The sequence below is a fragment of the Heteronotia binoei genome, chromosome 9, assembly GCF_032191835.1.
Source record: "Heteronotia binoei isolate CCM8104 ecotype False Entrance Well chromosome 9, APGP_CSIRO_Hbin_v1, whole genome shotgun sequence".
NCBI classification, from domain to species: Eukaryota; Metazoa; Chordata; class Lepidosauria; order Squamata; family Gekkonidae; genus Heteronotia; species Heteronotia binoei.
In genome coordinates, this window is record NC_083231.1 from 124294576 (window position 1) to 124310192 (window position 15617).

Sequence of the window (15617 nt, forward strand, 5' to 3'; positions counted from 1 at the left end):
TTGCCAATCCCCAGGTGGGGGCAGGGGATCCCCTGGTTTGGAGGCCCTCCCCTCACTTCAGGGTCGTCAGAAAGCGGGGGGAGGGGAGGGAAATGTCTGCTGGGAACTCTGTTATTCCCTATGGAGATTTATTCCCATAGAAAATAATGGAGAATTGATCCGCGGGTATCTGGGGCTCTGGGGGGGCTATTTTTTGAGGTAGAGGTACCAAATTTTCAGTACAGCATCTAGTCCCTCTCCCCAAAATATCCCTCCAAGTTTCAAAACGATTGGACCAGGGGGTCCAATTCTATGAGCCCCTAAAGAAGGTGCCCCTATCCTTCATTATTTCCTATGAAAGGAAGGCATTGAAAAGGTGTGCCGTCCCTTTAAATGCGATGGCCAGAACTTCCTTTGGAGTTCAATTATGCTTGTCACAGCCTTGATCTTGTCACAGCCGCCCTGAGCCACTTCGGTGGGAAGGGCGGGATATAAGTCAAAATGTAAATAAATAAATAAATCTTGGCTCCACCCCTAATGTCTCCTGGCTCCACCCCCAAAGTCCCCAGATATTTCTTAAATTGGACTTGGCAACCCTATGGGGGATGCTGGAAGACAGCTGGGGTCTCCTCAACGTGGTTGTTCTCTCTTCATTCCAGACCTTGGGAGGATGTCATTCCCCGCCACGTTGGGTTGTCAGAGGGCCTGAGACACGGCCTGCCCTTCTCTGAGCTGCCGGAGCCGGGCTTAGCTGGGGGCTTCTTGCTCTGTCTTGCATTTCTCCCCAAGGGCTGTTTCTTGGCCTTAGATTAGGTTGCCAACTTCCAGGTGGGCCCTTTGCAAACACGCGAGGCTACGGTGTGCAGGTTGAGCAAACACAAAAGCTAACCCTATATAACTTGCCAGAGCCAGGTTGGTGTAGTGGTTAAGTGTGGTTAAGATAGCAAAATAGCAGAAGTTAGGGTTGCCAATCCCCAGGTGGGGCCAGGGGATCCCCCGGTTTGAAGGCCCTCCCCCCGTTTCAGGGTCATCAGAAAGCGGGGGCAGGGAGGGAAATGTCTGCTAGGAACTCTGTTATTCCCTAGGGAGACTTATTCCCATAGGAAATAATGGAGAATTGATCCGCGGGTATCTGGGGCTCTGGAAGTGCTGCTTTTTGAGGAGAGGCACCAAATCTTCAGCATAGCATCCAGTGCTTCTCCCCAAAATACCCCCCAAGTTTCAAAAAGATTGGATTCTATGAGCCCCTATCTTTCATTATTTACTAGGGAAGGAAGGCATTTAAAAAGGTGTGCGGTCCCTTTAAATGCTATGCTTGTCACAGCTTGTCTCCTGGCTCCACCCCCAAAGTCTCCAGTCTCCACCCCCCAAAGCCCCCAGATATTTCTTGAATTGGACTTGGCAACCCTAGTAGAAGTCCATGCAGAAGCAGTGGTTCCAAATCTAATGTGGGTGACTTGAAGAAGGGAGAGTCTCTCGAAACATGTTACATCAAACCCGGCAGGTGTGTCGTCACCTTTCCACAAACTGACCAGAGTCTTGAAAATTGATCAGAGACTTCTATCTATATGGACTTTTGCTATTGAAAATGCAGTTTTAAATCGTATTATGGCTTTGGAGAGTGTAACGTTGTATAAGTGGGTGAATACTTTTATAACACACCAGGGCTGGGGGTTTTTTTTTGAGCAGGAACGCACAGGAACGCAGTTCTGTCTGGATTGGCATCAGGGGGTGTGGCCTAATATGCGAATGAGTCCCTGCTGGGCTTTTTCTACCAAAAAAGCCCTGTAACGCACTAATAATAAGCAAGTTATACAGTCTTAGCTTTTGTGTTTGCTCAGCTTTCAGGTGGGGCCTGGAGACTTCCTGGGCTTACAGCTGATCTGCAGGTGGCAGAGGTCAGTGCCCCTGGAGGGCATGGCTGCTTTGGAGGGTGGACCATGTGGCATGACGCCCAGCTGCAACTCCTCCCTGGGTTTCACCCCCAAATCTCCAGGAATCTCCTGACCTGGAGTTGGCAGCTCTACTTTAGAACGGCCGTTTGGGGCTGATGTGGGCAGGTCTCCAGCATCCCAAACTCGGTGGCTTGTGAGTTGGAGCCTGTGATGTCATCATGGCGATGTCACATTCAATACTTGTGGGTAGGACTTCCACATACCCTCGGGAAGCGTGTTGCCCCGGGTCTGTGCTTGTGAGCAGACAAAAAAACAGGGCTGGGGCTTATGGGGCAAAATACACATGATCGGGACTTTTTGTGTGGGGAAAAGCCCAAACGGAACTCATTTGCATATTAAGCCACACCCCCTCGACGCCACCATTGCTCCACACAGGGCTTTTGTGTAGAGAAAGCCCAGCAGGGACTCATTTGCATATTAGGCCACAGCCCCCTGATGCCAAGCCAGCCGGAACTGTGTTCCTGCTAAAAAAAAAAAGCACTACACATCATTATGTGTTATACGGAATCAGAATGCTGGTCCATCGAGGTCAGTATTGCCTACTCAGACTGGCAGCCTTTCTCCAGGGTCTCAGGCAGAAAAGGGTCTTTCCCATCACCTCCTGCCTGGTCCTTTCCGACTGGATTGAATCTGGGGCCTTCTGTACGCCAAGCAGATGACCTTCCACTGAGCCATGACCCCTCTCCTAAAAACCCTGGCCTTAATGGGCTGATGTCTATGTTCAGCCTCCCTCTCTCTGCCTGGCTGAATAGAATGGGATGGATTCTCCCTTCCCTAGCGGCAGGAACTGCGCTGTAGAGGACTCAAAATGAACTCTGAGACCAGCCCCAAAGGCGCGGAAGTCCTTTTCCAAGCAGGCGCCTGGCTGGTGTCCCTCTCTGGACTGCCTGACCCTTCTCTGCTCTTTTTCCAGGGGTGAAGAAGCGAACCAAAGTGATTAAGAATAACATCAACCCCGTGTGGAACGAGGTGAGCTGATCGACCTTCTTCTTGCTGTGTGTCTGGGTGTGTGTGTGTGTCTTTGCTGGGGTCTTGTTTGAGGCAGCCTTCGTGAAGGTTGGCCCTTGCAAGCCCTGCCAAGGGTGAGCACTAATGTGTCTCTGAGAATGTGCAGAATGCCTTCTTCCCACTCTAGCGCTGCCAATCCCCAGGTGGGGCAAACTGGAAACTGCAGTGTACTGATTAGCAAACACTAGAAATAAACCACTGCTTTTTTATGATGCAAATAAATGCTTAAGCAATTTCTTTCATAATGATGCAATTTTATTATTATCATCGCAAACCAAAATTCATTAAATGTCAGTTCTCCTTTGCTTGAAAGACTTAGACGGTGGACTGTAAAGTACTACTAAAGCGGGCTGAAGCTGAATCCAACGAAGACAGAGGTCCTGTGCTTGGGTCGCGGTGCCCTGGGAGGGGAAATCCCCTTGCCAGTTCTTGACGGTGTGCAGCTTAAAGCGGCACACAAGGTCAAGAGCCTGGGGGTTCTTCTGGAGCCTTCATTATCAATGGAGGCACAGATAGCGGCCGCTGCTAAGTCCGCGTTCTTTCATCTTCGATGGGCGAAGCAGTTGGCCCCCTTCCTGGAGCGCCGCGACCTAGCAACGGTGATCCATGCTACGGTCACCTCGAGACTGGACTACTGCAACGCCCTCTACATGGGGCTGCCCTTGTGCCGAATTCGGTGGCTGCAGCTGGTGCAGAACGCGGCGGCTAGACTGTTGCTGGGGCTCCCAAGGTGGGAGCACATACAGCCGGGGCTGCGCGGGCTGCACTGGTTGCCAGTGGCATACCGAGTTCGCTACAAGGTGCTGGTTATTACCTTTAAAGCCCTATATGGCTGAGGACCTACCTACCTAAGGGACCGTCTCTCCCCATATGAGCCCCAGAGGGCACTGAGGTCATCTGGGAAAAACCAGTTGAATATCCCTGGGCCAAGGGAGGCCAGACTGAAGGCCACCCGGGACCGGGCCTTCTCTATTACCGCTCCATTACTGTGGAATCAACTCCCTGAGGAGGTGAGGGCCCTACGATGTTTATTCTTGAAATGCTTTTACTCTCGGAAATTTACTGAAACCTGTTTATAACGCCATATTGTTAAGTTAATTTTAATAATTTGTAATTGTTTTAACCATGTTTTATAAGTGTAATTGATGTGTGTTTTCTGTTGTGAGCCGCCCTGAGCCTGCTCCGGCGGGGAGGGCGGGATAGAAATAAAAAATTATTATTATATTATTATTATTACCTTACAAGAGTGATGTGAAATAACATTCTGATTTTGAAAGTACTACCTTGCAAGAGTGGTGTGAAATAACTTTTTGATTTTCCTATGGACATTTCATGAATTTTGGTTTGTGATGGTAATAATATAATTATGAAAGAAGTTGCTTAAGCATTTATTTGCAACATAAAAACACAGTGGTTTATTTCTAGTGTTTGCTAATCCCCAGGTGGGGACAGGGGATCCCCCAGCTTGGAGGCCCTCCCCCTGCTTCAGGGTCATCAGAAAGTGGGAGGGGGAGGGGAGGGGAGGGGAGGGGAGGGGAGGGAAATGTCTGCTGGGAACTCTAGTATTCCCTATGGAGACCGATTACCATCGGGTATAATGGAGAACTGATCTGTGAATACCTGGGGCTCTGGCGGGGGCTGTTTTCTGAGGTAGAGTCACCAAATTTGCAGCATAGCACCCGGTGCCTTTCCTCAAAACACCCTCCACGTTTCAGAGCGATTGGGCCAGGGGGTCCAATTCTGTGGGCCCCAAAAGAAGGTGCCCCTGTCCTTCATTATTTCCAATGGAAGGAAGGAATTGAAAAGGTGTGCCGTCCCTTTAAATGTGATGGCCAGAACTCCCTTTGGAGTTCAGTCATGCTTGTCACAACCTTGTTCCTGGCTCCACCCCCAAAGTCCCCAGATATTCCTTGAACTGGACTTGGCAACTCTCCCCCCACTTTCCGACCATGTCCCACTGTGTTCTAAGGCTTGGCTTCCAAGTGTGCCAAACCCTGGGAGTGAGCACCAAGCTGTGCTGAGCAAGAGGGGCTGCTGGCCCAGATGTGGATGTAGACTGTGGGGCAGGTCGGGGCTGGGGGTGGCCCATAGTGTTCCCAACCTCCAGGCAAGGCCTGGCAATCTCCCAGAATTACAACTGATCTCTAACTGACAAAGGCCCGTTCCCCTGGAGAAAGTGGCTGCTTTGGAGGGTGGGCAACGCTGCATTATAGGCCACTGAGGTCCCCCCTTCCAAAATCCTCCCCAGGTTCTGCCCCTCAATCTCCAGGAATTTCCCAATGTGGAGCTGGCAAGCCTTTGCAAGAGGTGAGCTTCTAGGCATGCCCGGAGCACCTCCGTCACCGGATCTCTGACGCCCTCCCCTTTCTCTTTGCAGGGCTTTGAGTGGGACCTGAAGGGCATCCCCTTAGATCAGAATGCGGAGCTCCACGTGGTGGTCAAGGACCATGAGACCATGGGAAGGAACAGGTAGGCCGTCCCCCCACTGCAGCTGAGGCCTGCAACTGGCCCTGGGACCAAGTTCTGCTGCGCTGTAGATGACTCTGCTCTAGTCCAGCATGAAGCAGAAGCGTCTTCCTACTTCCTAGCTCTCTGCTTGCTTGAACACAAACAGGTGAACGCACAGAGTCAGTTTGGTTAAGTGGCGGACTCTTATCTGGGAGAACCGGGTTGGATTCCCCCCTCCTCCACTTGCAGCTGCTGGAATGGCCTTGGGGCAGCCAGAGCTCTCTTATCTGGGAGAACCGGGTTGGATTCCCCCCTCCTCCACTTGCAGCTGCTGGAATGGCCTTGGGTCAGCCAGAGCTCTCTTATCTGGGAGAACCGGGTTGGATTCCCCCCTCCTCCACTTGCAGCTGCTGGAATGGCCTTGGGTCAGCCAGAGCTCTCTTATCTGGGAGAACCGGGTTGGATTCCCCCCTCCTCCACTTGCAGCTGCTGGAATGGCCTTGGGTCAGCCAGAGCTCTCTTATCTGGGAGAACCGGGTTGGATTCCCCCCTCCTCCACTTGCAGCTGCTGGAATGGCCTTGGGTCAGCTATAGGTCTTGTAGGAGTTGTCCTTGAAAGGGCAGCTTCTGGGAGAGTCTCTCAGCCCCACATGGGGTGTCTGTTGTGGGGGGGGGGAAGGTAAAGGAGATTGTGACTGCTCTGAGGCTCTGAGATTCAGAGTATAGGGTGGGATATAAATCCAGCATCTTCTTCTATCTTCTATGTGGGTGCTTGTTCTGAATCTGGTCCATCGAAGTCAGTATGCTCTACTCCCACAGGCAGTGGCTCTCCAGGGTCTCCGGCAGGGGTCTTTCCCAACTTCTGAGCTATGAACCCTCCCCTATAGTACATGGACACATGAAGTTGCCTTTTAAAAGGCAATGCCGGGAATCGAACCTGGGACCTTCTGTGTGCAAAGCAGATGCTCATTCCACTGAGCCACAGCCCCTCTCTACAGCATACAAATGCATGGATCTGCCTTATACAGATTCCACACCATCGGTCCAGTGCAGTCACTGTTGTTTACTAGACTGGCAGTGGCTCTCTGGGGTCTCAGGCCGAGGTCTTTCCCATCCCCTATCCCTGGTCCTTTGAACTGGAAATGCTGCCAGGGATTGAACCTGGGACCTTCTGCATGCCTAGTAGATGGTGTGCTACTGAGCCACAGCCCCTGGAGAGCCAGTTCGGTGTAGTGGTTAAGTGCCTGGACTCTTACCTGAGAGCACCAGGTTTGATTCCCCACTCCTCCACTTGCAGCTGCCGGAGTGACCTTGGATCAGTCTTAACTCTCTCAGAGCTGTCCTGCTCAAGAGCAGTTCTCTCAGAGCTCTCTCTGCTCCACCGACCTCACAGGGTGCCTGGGGTGGGGAGGGGAAGGGAAAGGAGGTGGTAAGCTGCATTGAGATGCCTTCGGGTAATGAAGGGCAGAGTATAAATCCAATCTCCCCTGCTGCTGCTCCTCCAGTACTACTAGTACTGCTGCTACCACCACCACCACCACCACCACTACTTCCTCCTCCTCCTTCCTCTTAGTACTACTATCACCTTACTACTGCTACTACTACCACCACCACCACTACTTCCTTCTTCTTCCTCTTACTACTACTACCACCTTACTACTACTACTACCATCACAACCACCACTATTTCCTTCTTCCTCTTACTACTACCACCACCTCTTACTACTACCACCTTACTACTAGCACCACCACCACCTCTTACTTCTTCCTCTTACTACTACCACCACCACCACTATTTCCTTCTTTCTCTTACTACTACTACCACCTTACTACTACTACCACCACCACCTTCTTACTACTATTACTTTCTTCTTCCTACTACTACTACCTTACCACCACCATCACCACCTTCTCCTCCTCCTCCTTTCTTCTTTCTCCTCCTCCTCTCCTTAATGAACTCTCACATATAACTGCCTTATGCTGATTCAGACCATGGATCCATCAAGCTCACGACTGTCTGCTCAGGCAGGCTCCAGCTCTCCAAGGTCTCAGACAGTCACGGTGGTCTTTTCTCTCACGTCCTACTGGGCCTTTGGACTGGAGACTGAACCAGCGATCTTCTGCATGCTAATCAGAGGCCCTCCCCCTGCAGGCCCATTTCCCTGGCCGGGTCCTGTAGCCCCCAGTGTGGCCTTTGCAGCGGTGCCCGGCCCCGTGCCAACGGCAAGCCTGTTATTCCTGGCCTCTGTGGGTGTGCGTGTGTGCGTGTTTCAGGCATTCTTCACAAGAGGAGCTGGGAAATGCCGGTCATTTCTGGTGCTCTGCAGAGTTCGTTGGGTTGGCCGTGGAGGCGGCGGCTGAAAGGGCTCTTTATCTTGTTGAGAGACGTGGACACAATGCTAGGAAAGGGAAAGAGAGTGAACCTGAGGGTAGGCGGGCTGAGCGGCTGCTGGTCTCAGGATAGGGATGGAGCCCCTGTGTCCCTTGAGGCTTCGCCCAGGCTCCTGGCTCAGATGCTCTCCTGGCAGGGCTGGCATTTGGATTTCGGAGTGTTTCCACCATGGCTATCTGGGCGTTCAGGAAGGTGGGCCGTGTGACACTCCCCTGCAGCACGATTCCTTGGGCGACCTCTGCTGACCACAAGACCAAAGGCCGGTCCACAGCACGTCCAACTGCACACGTCACAGATGGATCCCTGGCAGCCACGCCATGAGTTGGGCATAGTGGTGAAGTGCATGGACTCTTATCTGGGAGAACCGGGTTTGATTCCCCACTCCTCCACTTGCAGCTGCTGGAATGGTCTTGGGTCAGCCAGAGCTCTCTTATCTGGGAGAACCGGGTTGGATTCCCCACTTCTCCACCTGCAGCTGCTGGAATGGCCTTGGGTCAGCCAGAGCTCTCTTATCTGGGAGAACCGGGTTGGATTCTCCACTTGCAGCTGCTGGAATGGCCTTGGGTCAGCCAGGGTGCTCTTATCTGGGAGAACCGGGTTGGATTCCCCACTCCTCCACTTGCACCTGCTGGGATGGCCTTGGGTCAGCCAGAGCTCTCTTATCTGGGAGAACTGGGTTGGATTCCCCAATCCCCACTCCTCCACTTGCAGCTGCTGGAATGGCCTTGGGTCAGCCAGAGCGCTCTTATCTGGGAGAACCGGGTTGGATTCCCCACTCCTCCACTTGCACCTGCTGGAATGGCCTTGGGTCAGCCAGAGCTCTCTTATCTGGGAGAACCGGGTTGGATTCCCCACTCCTCCACTTGCAGCTGCTGGATTGGTCTTGGGTCAGCCGTAGCTCTCTTATCTGGGAGAACCGGCTTGGATTCCCCACTCCTCCACTTACAGCTGCTGGAATGGTCTTGGGTCAGCCAGAGCTCTCTTATCTGGGAGAACCGGGTTTGATTCCCCACTGCTTCAGTTGCACCTGCTGGAATGGCCTCGGGTCAGCCAGAGCTCTCTTATCTGGGAGAACCGGATTTGATTCCCTACTCCTCCACTTGCACCTGCTGGAATGGCCTTGGGTCAGCCAGAGCTCTCTTATCTGGGAGAACCGGGTTGGATTCCCCACTCCTCCACTTGCACCTGCTGGAATGGCCTCGGGTCAGCCAGAACTCTCTTTTCTGGGAGAACCGGGTTGGATTCCCCACTCCTCCACTTGCAGCTGCTGGAATGGTCTTGGGTCAGCCAGAGCTCTCTTATCTGAGAGAACCGGGTTGGATTCCCCACTCCTCCACTTGCACCTGCTGGAATGGCCTTGGGTCAGCCTGAGCTCTCTTATCTGTGAGAACCGGGCTTGATTCCCCACTCCTCCACTTGCAGCTGCTGGAATGGCCTTGGGTCAGCCAGAGCTCTCTTATCTGGGAGAACCGGGTTGGATTCCCCACTCCTCCACTTGCACCTGCTAGAATGGCCTTGGGTCAGCCAGAGCTCTCGCAGGAGTTTTCCTTGAAAGGGCTCTCTCAGCCCCACCCACCTCACAGGGTGTCTGTTGTGGGGGAGGAAGATAAAGGAGATTGTGAGCCACTCTGAGACTCTGATTCAGAGAGAAGGGTGGGGTATAAATCTACCATCTTCTTCTGTCTTCTTTCTTTTCTTCTTCCTTTTTTCTTCTTCTCCTCCTTCCAGCAGAGGCTGGCACTGGGCTGACCTCTCCTCAGCGTCTGGGTGGGAGACGTCCATGGAGCCCTTTGGCGTTTGCCTTGACTGCTGTGGTGGAAAGAGGGGAGGAGATGCTATGTTGGACATACCTAGAAGCAGGGCTGTTTTTGCAGCAGGAACTCCTTTGCATATTAGGCCACACCTCCCTGATGTAGCCAATTCTCCAAGAGCTTCCAGAGCGCTTAGTACGGGGCCTACTGTAAGTCCTTGGAGGATTGGCTACATCAGGGAGACGAAGAAGAAGATATTGGATTTATATCCCGCCCTCCACTCCGGAGAGTCTCAGAGTGGCTCACAATCTCCTTTCCCTTCCTCCCCCACAACAGACACCCTGTGAGGTGGGTCGGGATGGAGAGGGCTCTCACAGCAGCTGCCCTTTCAATGACAACCTCTTCCAGAGCTCTGGCTGACCCAAGGCCATGCCAGCAGGTGCAGGTGGAGGAGTGGGGAATTAAACCTGGTTCTCCCAGATAAGAGTCTGCACACTTAACCATTACACCAAACTGGCTCTAGGGAGGAGTGGTCTAATATGCAAAGGAGTTCCTGCTACAAAAAAAAGCCCTGGCTAGAAGCCACAGTTCTCCAGCGACTTGATGCCGGTGTTCAGACACGCCTGTAAGGCTGACGCATGACACGGGAAGCGGCCTTCTCCTGAATCAGACGCTGGGCATGGGGAGCCGGGTCAGTCTGAGAGTCCAGCTTGTGTTGGTTTCCTGCTGCTTCCATGCTGAGTGGCGGAATTGGAGGGTGTCGGCTGCAGGATGTTGGCCCCAGGCGGCTTCCTCCCTGGCACATGCCAAGCTGGGAAGGGAAACGGCCTTTGCCGGCATCGCTTGCCGCGACTCCTGCGATCTGTCGGGCGTACTGGATCCCGTGGTGGCTAAAAGGCGAGGCTTGTGATCAAACCTGCAAAAGATCAGCATCTTCCCTGAAGTGATCTGTTACAAACAGCCAGAGGATGGGTATGTTATGTAGACAAAACACATCCACACCAAGCTGCCTTGTATGGACTCAGAGCACAGGTCCTTCGAGGTCAGCGTTGTCTACTCAGATGGGCAGCAGCTCTCTAGCGTCCCAGCCAGAGGCCTGTCACTTCCCCTACTGCCTGGTCCTATTTTGTGCTGCTGGGGATTGAACCCGGGACCTTCTGAGAGCCAGTTTGGTGTAGTGGTTAAGGGTGCAGACTCGTCTCTTACCTGGGAGAACTGGGTTCGATTCCCCACTCCTCCACTTGCAGCTGCCGGAATAGCCTTGGGTTAGCTATAGCTTTTGCAAGAGTTGTCCTTGAAAGCTACTGTGAGAGCCCTCTCAGCCCCACCCACCTCACAGGGTGTCTGTTGTGGGGGGAGAAGATATGGGAGATTGTAAGCAGCTCTGAGTCTCTGATTCAGAGAGAAGGGCGGGATATAAATCTGCAGTCTCCTTCTCCTCATCCTCCATCTCCTCCTCCTTCATCTCCTCCTCCTTCTCCTCATCCTCCATCTCCTCCTCCTTCATCTCCTCCTCCTTCTCCTTCCGTAGGGTTGCCAGTCCCCAGGTGGGGGCAGGGGATCCCCTGGTTTGGAGACCCTCCCCCCGCTTCAGGGTCGTCAGAAAGCGGGGGAAGGGGAGGGAAATGTCTGCTGGGAACTCTATTATTCCCTATGGGTATCTGGGGCTCTGGGGGGGGCTGTTTTTGGGAGTAGAGGCACCAAATTTTCAGTATAGCATTTAGTGCCTCTCCCCAAAATACCCCCCCCCCCCAAGTTTCAAAAAGATTGGACCAGGGGGCCCAATTCTATGAGCCCCAAAAGAAGGTGTCCCTATCCTTCATTATTTCCTATGGAAGGAAGCCATTGAAAAGGTGTGCCGTCCCTTTAAATGTGATGGCTAGAACTCCCTTTGGAGTTCAATTATGCTTGTCACAGCCTTGATCTTGGCTCCACCTCTAATGTCTCCTGGCTCCATCCTGAAAGTCTCCTGGCTCCACCCCCAAAGTCCCCAGATATTTCTTGGACTTGGCAACCCTATCCTCGTGGCAGTTTCTGGGGCCTGCTGGTGCCCGCCAACAGACCCAAATGGCATCTTTCTGCGAAAGCTCCCCTTCTAAGCTGGTTCCCAGTGAAACTAATGAGTCAGTCAGGGGGATGTTTTGGTTGCTGGGGTTGCCAACTCCAGCTTGGGAAATGCCTGGAGATTTTGGAGGCTGAGGCTGGGAGGGTGGAGTTTGGGGGGAGAGAGGCCCCTCCAGGGGTGTGAAGCCCTAGGGCCCACACTCCAAAGCAGCCGTTTTCTCCAGGGGGACCCGATCTCTGTTGCCTGGAGACCAGTTCTAATGCCCGGAGATCTGCAGGCCTCACCTGGAGGATGGGGACCCTTGGAACGGGTTCTGAGCCAGCCAGCCACGCCAGCTCCGAGTGCGTCAGCGCGGAGTCCCTCCAGCCCCGTGGAACAGGTGGCAGGGGTAGGGAGAGGGAGGGAGAGAGAGGGGCGGCCTGCGAATAGCTTCCTCTCTGAAGGATATCCAGGAATAGCAGGGATGATTCAGCAGCAGGGAATCCGGAGCCTCTTGGTCAAGGGGCCGAGTTCTGGAGGAAGGGGAGGGGAGAAGCCGGGCTGGAAAGACCCAAGGAGCAGCTCCCCGCAGGGAAAAGCACTTGAGTGTCGGAAAACCATGAGATTTGTGCAGACAGAATTGAGGCTAGATGTCCCCCTTCCCCGACACTGAGGAGGACAGGGTGTGGGGTTTCAGTTCTCCTGTTCTCTACAGTGCAGACCGTGTGGTTGAGGGGGGCCATTGTGGTCTGCACACGTTGGCTTTCTGAAGTGAGCAAGTCATAGGGTTGCCAAGTCCAATTCAAGAAATATCTGGGAACTTTGGGGGTGGAGCCAGGAGACTTTGGGGGTGGAGCCAGGAGCAAGGCCGTGACGAGCTTCATTGATCTGGCCATCGCATTGAAAGGGACCACACTCCTTTTAAATGCCTTCCCTCCATTGGAAATAATGAAGGATTGGGCCACCTTCTTTCGGGGATCATGGAATTGGACCCCCTGCTCCAATCCTTTTGGAACTTGGAGGGTGTTTTGGGGAGAGGCATCGGATGCTGTACTGCAAATTTGGGGCCTCTGCCTCAAAAAAAACCCAGCGCCCCCTCTCCCCCCCCCAGAGACCCAGATGCTAGCAGATCAATTCACCATTATACCCTATGGGAATTGGTCTCCATAGGGAATAATAAAGTGCCCAGCAGACATTCTCCCCCCCCTCCCCGCTTTCTGATGACCCTGAAGCGGGGGGAGGGCCTCCAACCGGAAGATCCCCTGCCCCCACCTGGGGATTGGCAGCCCTAGCAAGTCACAGGCTAGGGGAAGACCTGTCTGTTGCCCATGGAGGGTAGGGTTGCCAATCCCCAGGTGGGGGCAGGGGATCCCCTGGTTTGGAGGCCCTCCCCCCACTTCAGGGTTGTCAGAAAGTGGGGGGAGGGGAGGGAAATGTCTTCTGGGAATGTTATTCCCGATGGAGATTTATTCCCATAGAAAATAATGGAGAATTGATCTGCGGGTATCTGGGGCTCTGGAGGGGGGGGGGCTGTTTTTGAGATAGAGGCACCAAATTTTCAGTACAGCATCTAGTGCCTCTCCCCAAAATAACCCCCAAGTTTCAAAACGATAGGACCAGGGGGTCCAATTCTATGAGCTCCAAAAGAAGGTGCCCCTATCTTTTATTGTTTCCTATGAAAGGAAGGCATTGAAAAGGTGTCCCGTCCCTTTAAATGTGATGGCCAGAATTCCCTTTGGAGTTCAGTTATGCTTGTCACAGCCTTGCTTCTGGCTCTGCCCCCAAAGTCTCCTGGCTCCACCCCCAAAGTCCCCAGATATTTCTTAAATTGGACTTGGCAACCCTAATGGAGGGCCATTTCCCACCCACTGGCTGAGCTGCTGTGAAGTCACGGAAGGTTCACAGGCATTCTTGAGGCCCAAGGGGAAAACTGCAAGCAAAGGGCTGTGTGCCGAATAATAGGGGCCCCAAGAGTGTGAAATGTGCAAGGATGCAAAACGCAAGGGTTAGACCATCCAGAAATCCCCCCCAAATTTACAAGCACTAGTAGACGTCAGTCTATTGAAGCATAATCATGGTAAATACGGAAAATGAAATAGAATTGGTGGTCACAATTCAAATACAAGTCGTAAGGATTAAATGTCACAATTCAAGAAACATTCTTCAATAGTAAACATGAATCCAACGAAATACTCCTCTGTTCCCTTCATATAAAGTCCAAAGAGACGGCAGAGGGACATTGATGTTTCAATAGACTGATGTCTACTGGTCCTTGTGAATTTTTGAGATTTTTTTTTTTATGGTCTACCATTGTGGTTCCCATCTTAGCAAAGGGACCCCGTGGTGCAGAGTGGTAAAACTGCAGTCCTGCAGTCCGAGCTCTCTGCTCACGACCTGAGTTCGAACCCGGTGGAAGCTTAAACAGAGGCTAGATGGCCAACTGAATAGCAATGAAGATCCTGTGAATTTAGGGGGTAGGTATTTGTGAATTTCCTGCATTGTGCAGGGGGTTGGACTAGATGACCCTAGAGGTCCCTTCCAACTCTATGATTCTGTGACCTTTACCTTTATGTAGCAATCTGGGGTGGGAAACTGAAAAGCCGGTTTAGAAGCTGGAATCTTCACATAGCCTTTCAAAGTGAAAGGGCAGCTTCTGTCAGAGCTCTCTCAGCCCCACCCACCTCACAAGGTGTCTGTTGTGGGAGAAGCAGGTAAAGAAGATTGTAAGCTTCTCTGAGACTCTGCTTCAGAGAGAAGGGCGAGGTATAAATCTATGGCCTTCTTCTTTTCTTCTTCTTCTATTCTCTCTGCACAAGATGGTACATGGAGATTCCCCAGAATGACACCAGATCTCCAGACGTCAGCTTCAGCCAGGAAAGCAGGTGTTTTCTAGACAGGTCCACGTGAGCAGTATAGACGCATGCTCTTCTGTGGGCATCTTAATTGAAATGTTTTGAACTCTGTGACTTCAGGCTCCCTCTTGTTCTGTGTTCTCGGATAGGTGACCGAGCTGTCCTTGTGTGTGCTTTGATAAACTTCCCCCGGAGGTGCTGTGTCAGGGTACTTAATACAGTGTGTGTTTGTGTGTGTATGTGTGTCAGGAACTCAAAGAGCAGAATGGGGGCTTGGTGGGGGTGGGGAAGGGCTGTCCCCACACAATGCCGGGAAACGGAGACGGGAAGCCTTCCGAGAAGGACCCTCCAGAAACAGCCCCTCAGAGAAGGGGATCTGGTTGCAGGCTGTGCTGAGACTCTTCCAGAACCAAGGAGGCTATTTTTTCACTTCCTATTTTTAAATTGGATGAAGCCCCTGGACTGTTTCTCGGCCTCCAATTGGAGCCACTCGGGTTCCGTGGCGAGTTCTGCTTCTCCCCAGGGGACTGGATGAGGAACCAAATTTCCTTTCGTTTCTTATCAGCCTTCTGCAGAATATCCTAAAGTGGTGTGGGGGGGAGCAGGCTGAAAAGCAGAGATGGATTGCAAACGTTTCCTTCCAGGCAGGCAGCTGCATCAGGCTTGCAGCCGCCCAAACAAGACTTACTGGTGCGTCAAGGCACAAAGCTTGTCCTTATGGTTGCCACCCTCCATGGGGGGCCTGGAGTCAGGGTTAGGGATGACCTCTGATCTCCAGTCTGCAGAGATCACTTTCCCTGGAGAAGAGGCAGCTTTTTTGGGGGGGGGGGGTCACAGCACTGCTGGGCGCCCTCCTTTCCTCCTGAGCTGGAGTTGGCGAACCTGCTTGATGTCCTTCAACATTTCCCAAAGAAAAATAGTGAAATGAAACTCACAGCATGCCCCCATTTCTCAATCTCTATCTTGGGCAAGTGTATTCTTGGTGCTTGGGGGAGGGACACAGTGGGAGGGCTTCTAGTGTCCTGGCCCCACTGATGGACCTCCTGGTGGCACCTGGGTTTTTTGGCCACTGTGTGACACAGAGTGTTGGACTGGATGGGCCATTGGCCTGATCCAACATGGCTTCTCTTATGTTCTTCTGTCTCAGTCAGTGATGCTCTGTCTTCTTGGTGCTTAGGGGGGCACAGT

The 15617-nt window shown here is 52.7% G+C and overlaps 1 protein-coding gene across 1 annotated transcript in view; it reads left to right on the forward strand.

Annotated features, from left to right (window-relative positions):
- Positions 1 to 15617, forward strand: part of DYSF (dysferlin) — a 301818-nt gene that overhangs the window by 12214 nt on the left and 273987 nt on the right. Inside the window, exons 2-3 of the mRNA XM_060247222.1 lie at positions 2848 to 2903; positions 5320 to 5411. Of these exons, the coding sequence (XP_060103205.1) occupies positions 2848 to 2903; positions 5320 to 5411 (148 nt within the window). The remainder of the gene's footprint in view (positions 1 to 2847; positions 2904 to 5319; positions 5412 to 15617) is intronic.